General features: G+C 39.0%; 1 protein-coding gene across 1 annotated transcript; it reads right to left on the bottom strand.

Moving 5' to 3' along the window:
* Positions 1 to 486: 486 nt before the first annotated feature.
* Positions 487 to 1,026, bottom strand: LOC106753170. The gene has a single exon (XM_014634967.1). It carries the CDS (start codon positions 1,024 to 1,026, stop codon positions 487 to 489), a length of 540 nt encoding a protein of 179 aa, XP_014490453.1.
* Positions 1,027 to 8,164: the final 7,138 nt, after the last annotated feature.

Below are 8,164 nucleotides of genomic sequence, written 5' to 3'. Positions count from 1 at the left end.
AAACAATATTTAACAAAATCCAAAATTACAAAACCAAAAACTAAAAGAAAATAATGTTTATAAGTCACTGGGGTGCCTCCCAACAAGCGCTCTTTTAATGCCACTAGCTTGACCCAATAAAGCTTAAATTTCATCCTTCATGTTGGTGTCTTCTTTGCCTTTATCACACCAACTCATCAATTGCTTCCAATCCACCTTCTTGACTCTCCTAGAATATGCAACTTCAATCTCTATCACTCTATTCCCTTTGAAAGCTTTCACAACCCATAGCTTTTTCTTGAATCTCACCGTCGTCCGAAGCTTGAATTATGCATCCTCTAAGTCAAAGTGAATCATTCTACCTTTATCAATTTTCTCTTCTTCCTTTACCTGCATTAAGACACAATTATTACCTTTGTTGACCGCCTTAGCAGATTTTGGTCTAGCCATTGATACATCCTTCCTTGAAGCTTTGTGACTAATCTTTTTTACTGGAATCTTCCTCTCTTAAAAGAAATCACAGATCACCTTCTCTTCTCGGTCTTTAAGCATAACTACCCTATCATCAACATTGATAATTACTTTGGCCATCTTCATAAAGAGCCTTCCAAGAATGATTAGAATCTTGTCATCCTCCTTCATCTCTATCACCACAAAGTCAACCAGGAATTCAAGCCTTTCAATGCGAATCACAACATCCTTCACCACACCATAGGGTTTCTTCGGTGATCCATCTGCCATGATCAAGGAAATCTTTATTGGCTTCAATGTAAGGCCACTAATCTTCTTCAGCATAGATAGGGGCATCAAGTTAATACTTGACCCTAAACCAAGTAAAGCTTTTCCTATCTTCACACTACCAATGGCACAAGGAATGGTAAAACTTTCTGGATCCTTTACTTTTGGAGGGTGTTCTTTCTTCAAAGAGTCACTACAACCTTCCTGTTCCTCAGTAGCTTTCTCCTCAAGATCTATCTTTTCTCCAAGATATTGCTTTATACATCTTGCATAAATGGGAATTTGTTGAAGTGATTCAGTTAACGACATAGTAATCTCCATTTGATTGAAGATATCTCTAAAGCGCTCACACTTTCTCTCTTCTCTCCTATGCCCTTCTGGGTAATGAAGAACTATCTCATCTTTCTTAATTTCTTTCTGTTTTTCAATTTTTTTCTCTCCCCTCTTCTCTTCTTCTTTTTTAACTCACCCTCACAAATCTCTTCTTTTTCCTCTCTTTCCTCAAACTCAACACTTTCTTTTTCCACTCTTTCCTCAACCACACTCACAACAGCCTTACAATCTTCTTTAGGGTTAACCTCAGTATTAGCCCTAAATTGATTTTTCTCTATAACCTCCACCCTCTTGGCTAGTTGACCAATCTGCATATGTATGTCTCTAAAAGAAGCCTCATTGCTCTTGGCTAAGGATTTATACACCTTCAAAAAATTTTCAAACTTCTTATCAAAACTGCTAACTTTTTCAGTCAAAGTAGATACCTGTTGCCACAGTGGTGATGGCTGTTGTGGCCTCTTGAATTGGGCTCCTACTTGTCCAGTTTGACTATTTTAACTTTTCCAAATGCTTGGGTTATTTTTCCAACCTTGGTTGTAATTACCTTGATTGAAATTACCTTGGCGATATTGGAACTGATTGCCCATGTAATTTGCTTCTTCTTGGGCCTCCTTTGGATAACCACATTAACCATTGATATGGTCACCACCACAACGATCACAGAGTTGTTGTTGTACCTGTGAAACATTCTTCAACTCTTTACGTAATTGAGCAAGAGTCCTTGTCAGGTTCTCCAATTGTTGAGTTATTAGCTTGTTTTATGCACGCAAGGCATCTTCAGCAGGCAATTGAAGAACTCCCCTTTTTTGAAGTAGCACGCCCCTTTCAGTATGAGTTTCATTTTCGTTAGCCGCCATATTTTCCATCAAATCACAGGCTTCCTCCACAATTTGGCATTTGATATTACCTCTAATAGAGGCATATAGCATAAGCTTTGACTGAGTGCCAAGACCTCCAAGGAAAGTGAGGACTATTGTTGTATCATCAAAACCATGCACATGCGTCTTTCTCAATAGGCTTTTATATCTGTCCAACGCATGGCCTAAGGTTTCTTCTATGCCTTGCCTGAAAGAAGAAATCTCCATTTTACCTTTGTTTATTTTCAATTGTGGAAAATATTTATAGAAGAATTTAGCCACCTAATAATGGTCTAAAAACCGTTAGTTTCATACTTAAATTTGATATCAAAACATACCCTTTATGCCTTTGAATGAGCTTAAAATCAAGTAAAACACTTAGTTGAGTCATGAGAGAGTCAAAAGTTGGTTTTAGAGATATTATGCTTGTTTTTACATTGTTTTGCAGTGTTTTGATGAGAATTGAAGAAGGAAGTAAATCAAGGTGGACTTAGACTCATGAAAGATGAAGAAAGAAGGTGAAAAGAAGAGTTAAAGTGACCGCTGAGCGACAGAATGGACCATTGAGCGTCCAGGAGGATTAGGGGCAAACCGCTTAGCTGTAAAACTGACCGTTGAGCGGTCCAACGATTATAGGGGAAATCGCTGAGGGGTTTACTTAGGCGCCTGCTCAGTTGTCTGTTTTTATTAGCTCAGATTCTGTAATCTTTCTGTTATCTTTTTGGCTTATATATAGCTTTAGTACGAATCAAAACTCAATCTTTCGGCAAAGAGAAACGTCCAGAGCTATTCCACACACCTTGGAGGAGGTTCCCTGGATGCTTAGGCACCAATCTACCAAGTTTAGGGTTATTTCTTCCATTCTTTCATNNTATTTNATCNAGNTTCACNATGATNATGGTGAACTAAACCCTAGGTTGTTGGGGAACAATGTAATCTTTTGAAACTCTCTTATATCAAAATTTTTATCTTCTTTATATGCTTGCATATGCTTATCTTTATCATTTGTTGGGTTCCTTACCTTTTCTTAATGCTTTGATGGTTTAACTCATTCGGTAAATGTTGTTTGTCTTTATTGATACGAGAACGTACAGTAATGTCATGAACTGGGGGGAATTCCTTGATTATGTTAATACNGCCTAGGAATAGGGGTAGGACGATCAATTGTATTTTGCTTNTGTTTATCATGCATTATTAATTTCTAGGGTAGGCTAGGAATAGCAAGCCGGTAATTAGTAATAGGCTCTTTTTGCCAAGGAATTGGGTTAAGGGTAGACCAAGAAAGTTTGCATGACAATATGATAAATAAGCAAATTAGATAAGAAAAGTAGATATAAGAGGGTGGATAAGATGAAATTTTAAACCCCAACAATTCCATTCATTCATAGTTCCTTTAGGCAATTGATTCACTACATTTGCATGTTTACTTTTGTTTTTGCATTCAAAACCCAAAAATCAATTTCTTCTCAAGTCTTATGCGATTGGTTTACATGAAAAGTAAGGCGTAAGAGTCCTTTGGGAAACCCATTTTATATTACTTGATAACGATATGGTACACTTGCCAAGGACTTAACAAGTTTTTGGCGCCGTTGCCAGGGACTCATGGTTTAACTTATCTAGTAGTGTAAACTGATTAAATTTGACTTGATTGTATATATAATTTTTCTTTATATTTTTATCTTTTTTATATTTTTATATAAAAGTGCTAGGGTTTGTGTTTCTTGTGCATGCAGCAGGAGACTAGACATACTAGGAGCAAGAAAAATATGCAACCTCTTCTTGAAGGCTTAAGTGAGACAAGGGGAAGAAGGAGAGTCAGACACCTATCTAGGGATTTGTTTCCTTCTTCTGACAGATTACTATCACCTTCACCAGTTCGAAGAGCAGAGGAGATGGCTGGACAATCTCCTCCAAGACGCACTCTTGCAGACCAATCTAATGTTGTTGGCCCTTTCCATTTTAACAGCATAGCCATGCCTACGGATTAAACGACTAACATGGTGATGAATCCAGCGCTTATACACCTGGTGCAAAGCAACCAATTTGACGGCTTGTCAAATCAGAACCCATATTACCATTTGACAACATTTAGTGAAATCTGCAACACATCGAAGATGGCAGGTGTATCAGACGAAAGGCTGAAGCTTAGCTTGTTCCCGTTCTCATTGGGAGGCAATGCTAAGATGTGGTTGAATTCCTTCCCTGAAGGGACGTTTACTAGATGGGAGATTGTGGCTACAAAGTTTGTCAATAAATATTTTCCACAGTCTAAAGTTACTCAGGGAAGACTGGAGATCTCATCATTCAAGCAAGGCATGGAAGAGACTCTAGGTCAAGCATGGGAAAGATTCAAAGGCCTACTCAGGAAGACACCAGTCCACGGGTTTGACAAGACAACCCTTGTTCTTGCTTACCTAGGTGGTCTGAACATGCAGTCTAAGATGATGTTGGATGTCTCAACTGGAGGTGATATTCAACAAAAGACAGAAGATGAAGCCTATGACTTGATAGAGAGTATGACAGCTAATGAGCAAGAAGCATTTAGTGAAAAGGGCACACCAACACAGAAGAGAGGAGTCCTACACTTGCTTGCAGATGATGCCATGCTAGCTCAGAATCATATTTTGACCCAAAAGCTAGATACATTGACAAAGATCCTCTCACAACTTCCAAAGGAGATTCACATTGTCTCCCAAACTGATGAAGGTTGAAAAGCAATTATTTTCATATGTCATTTTAGACCAAATTAATCCCTTTACTGCTTAGAATGAGCTTAGAATCAAGCAAAACTCAATAAATGAGTCTGTAGAGAGTCAAAAGCTATTTTTAGCGATATTATGCTTGTTTTGCATTGTTTTGTAGAATTTTTGAGAAATTGAAGAATGGAGTTGAAGATGAAGGTCTTAGACTCTAGAAAAGGGAAGAAAAATGAAGAAATGAAGAGTCGACGTACCGCCCGACGGCAAATTACACCGCTGGGCGGTCCAGCGCGAGGAGTGGCACTAGGCGGTGCAGCTAGGCGGATTTGCGATTAGAGGCAAACCGCCGGGCGGTAGACCCTTGCCGTCGGGCGGTAGCATGGTTTGAGGGAAACCGTTGGGCGGAACAAGTGTCACACTGGGAGGTTGTCTGCTGGGCTTGGGCCTATTTTCTGTGACGCTCCTCAGCTATAAATAGACCTGTTGCGATTTCAATCTCATTCTTTTTTTGACAAAAGGGGGCGGCCAAACCTAATTTCACTCTCTGGAGAGGATCTCTTGGATGATTAAGCTCCTTTTCATCTTATCTAGGGTTTGCTTTTCGATTCTTCATCCATTTTTCATCTAGATTCACCATGACAATGGTGAACTAAACCCTATTGTTGTTGGGGGAAAAATGTAATCTTTTGATACTCTCTTTTATTGAAACTCTTGTTTATTTATATGGTTTCCATAAGCTTTGATTATTAATTGTTGGGTTCTCATCTGTGCTTAATGATTTTATCGTTTAACTCATTCGATAACTGTTGTTTGTCTTTATTGATACGGGGACGTACAGTAATGTCATGAACTGGTGAGTGATTGCTTGATTAAGCAATACCACCTAGGGATAGGGGTAGGACAATCAATTGTTTTTCACTTCTGCTCTATAATGCATTATTAATTGCTAGGGGAGGCTAGGGATAGCAAGCCAGTAATTAGTAATAGGCTCTTTTCGCCAAGGGATCGGGTTAAGGGTAAGCCAAGAAAGTTGCATAACAATTAGTTAATCAATAAATAAGAGAGAGCGGATAAGATGAAATTGTAAACCCCCAACAACTCCATTCATCCATCGTTTTCTTCTCGTCAATTGAATCAATCTCTTTTGCATGTTTATATTTTGTTCTCATACCCAATTAATTAAGTTTTATTTTCAAGTCTTACGATCTTAATTCACACGAACGATAAGGCCTTTCGAGTCTCTTGGGAAACGATACTTGGAATTACCATTTATTATTACTTGAACGATTTGGTACGCTTGTCAATCCGTTAACAAGTTTTTGGCGCCGTTGCCGGGGACTCGATTTTTACTTTTTCAAGTAGTGTGGATTGATTGAATTTGACTTGATTTTATTTTTATTTTTATTTCTATTTTTGTTCTAATAAATGTTTTCTAGGGTTTTGTGCCTAATGTTTGCAGAATGTAGTTTAGACATGAATTTGATTATGTGGGCACTCAATTCTACCAAAATAATTTCAACCACTGGTGGGAACCTCACTCAAATTTGAATCCAAGCCAGAATGGGCGAGATGTTAACAACAACTCTCTAGGCCAACAGAAACGTTGGGGGAAGCTAAGCAACGTTTATGGCAGGAACTATCTTCTGTGCCAAAAGAAACATTGGGAGAAGCTGAACGAGTTTTACAGCAGAAATTATTCTCCTTGACAAAAGAAACATTGGGGGAAGCAGAAGAACGTTTATTGCAGGAACAACACTCTTTCATATTGAAGTCTTTGGGCATTATTAGAGATAATACTGAAGTTAACCCTGGAGAAGAATATCAAGCCACTATCTCTAAAAATGATAAGGTTGTCAAGGAGGAAAAGATAGAGGAAGAAGAGATAGAGAGAGATTTAAAAGAAGAAGAAACAAAAGAGTTGGTTGAGGAAGATAAAGATGATGAGGGACAAAAAGCAGTGGTTAAGAAAAAAGAAGAAAAGAGAAAAAGAGAAAGTTGAGGGAGAAGGTTGAGAAAAAGAGGAAGAGGGTAAAGAAGAAAAGATCACATAAAAAACCCACTCCTCATAAGAAGAAAAATCATAGGAAGGAAAATAGGTTCAAGTACTTCATGGAGATCTTCAAGAAATTGGAGATTAAAGTTCCTATGATTGATGCATGGAAACATGTGCTTGGTTCGATCAACTTTTTGAAGAAATTTAGCATAAAGTAGAAGAAGAAGAGAATACCAAGCAAGAAGAAATTCAACACCTACTGATGGGTGTTTGTTGGGGCCATCCCAATTGTTGTAAAGCAATTTCAATTTTTGTGTTTGTTTTCCAAATTCTGTCTTAATACATTATAGTTTTGCATGTGCATTTGAGTGAAAAAAATCTTGAAATTGAAAAATTTAGGGCAAAGATCGGGTGTTACCGGGAGAATTCGCATAAAGGCAAGCAAGAAAAAAGTGTAGGGAAAATTTTCGCTCACCGTCGGGTGGTGCAACTTTGCCGCCGGGTGGTAGCAGCGAGAACCCAAACCCGAGCTCCTTAAAAGTTGGGCGGTTCCAGGTTCTCTACACTTTGATCCGTACCTTTGAATTTCGCCTGGCGGTCTCCTTGGATTTCTGCACCAGATTTGCACCTTCAAAAGGGTTCCAAAGGGATTTTTCTACACTTTCTCACCACCCACTCACAAAAAATTAGTTTCTTGCTTAAAATTCAGGGGGTTTTTGGTGGGAGTTGTGCATTAAGAGTTTTTCATCATCAAATGAAGGATTTTTTTTGCAAGCATTTCGCATCTCCACTCAAGTAAGTTGTGTAATTTCATTCTTTAGTTTCTAATTTTGAAATTAATGATGAATATGCTTAGGAACATGACAAATTAGGGTTTTGGAATTCCTTGCATGAATTGTTGAATTAGGAACTGTTTTGACTGATTAAGTTGCTTGAATTTGGTTTACATGGTGGTAATTAGTGTTTGAGTGTAGATTAGGGTTGTTTTAGTGGCATTTTTGAGAAAACCCTCTCGCACCGCCAGGCGGTCGCCTTAACCGCCCGGCGGTATTAAAGTTGATGCATACCACCGGGCGGCCCTATTTTACGCCGGGTGGTCTGCTGCGGTTTTGGTTGAATGATTTGCGTAAAAGCAAAAGGGGGGGGGGGAGCCTGTGCACCCCCAGTAGTGAACTGTGTTTGGTTTGAAAGTGTTTGATGATGCATTAACTTCTAATGACAAATTCCTGCGGTTTGTGCGAATTGTATTTTATGCAGGAATGGCATCAGCATCGCGCAAAGGAAGAAGTATTGGTAGCAAAAGGAAGGAGCCGGAAGGGCCGAGAGGATTTGACTCTCAGAGGTTCCTCTCCAAACAGCATAAGGACCACTACGTAACTGTGCAAGAGAGAAGGTTGCTGATGGAGAGGAGGGCTTCTTTCATTCCTGACTTAGCTCCTGAATTCGGAGCAGAGATTTTGAGGAGAGATTGGGAGAAGTTAACGACTTACCCTGCACCCGCTAGTGTTGAGTTGGTGAAAGAATTCTACACCAACGCCTTATCTAGAGGTGGAGTGACGGCTAGA

This window comes from Vigna radiata, unplaced genomic scaffold (assembly GCF_000741045.1).
Source record: "Vigna radiata var. radiata cultivar VC1973A unplaced genomic scaffold, Vradiata_ver6 scaffold_236, whole genome shotgun sequence".
Classification (NCBI taxonomy): Eukaryota; Viridiplantae; Streptophyta; class Magnoliopsida; order Fabales; family Fabaceae; genus Vigna; species Vigna radiata.
The sequence above is the reverse complement of the archived record's forward strand: the minus strand, read 5'-3'. Positions and strand labels throughout refer to the sequence as shown.

What these genes read in the sequence shown, in the direction of transcription:
- LOC106753170 (XM_014634967.1), bottom strand. Translation starts at nt 1,026, where the DNA reads ATGTCGTTAACTGAATCACTTCAACAAATTCCCATTTATGCAAGATGT.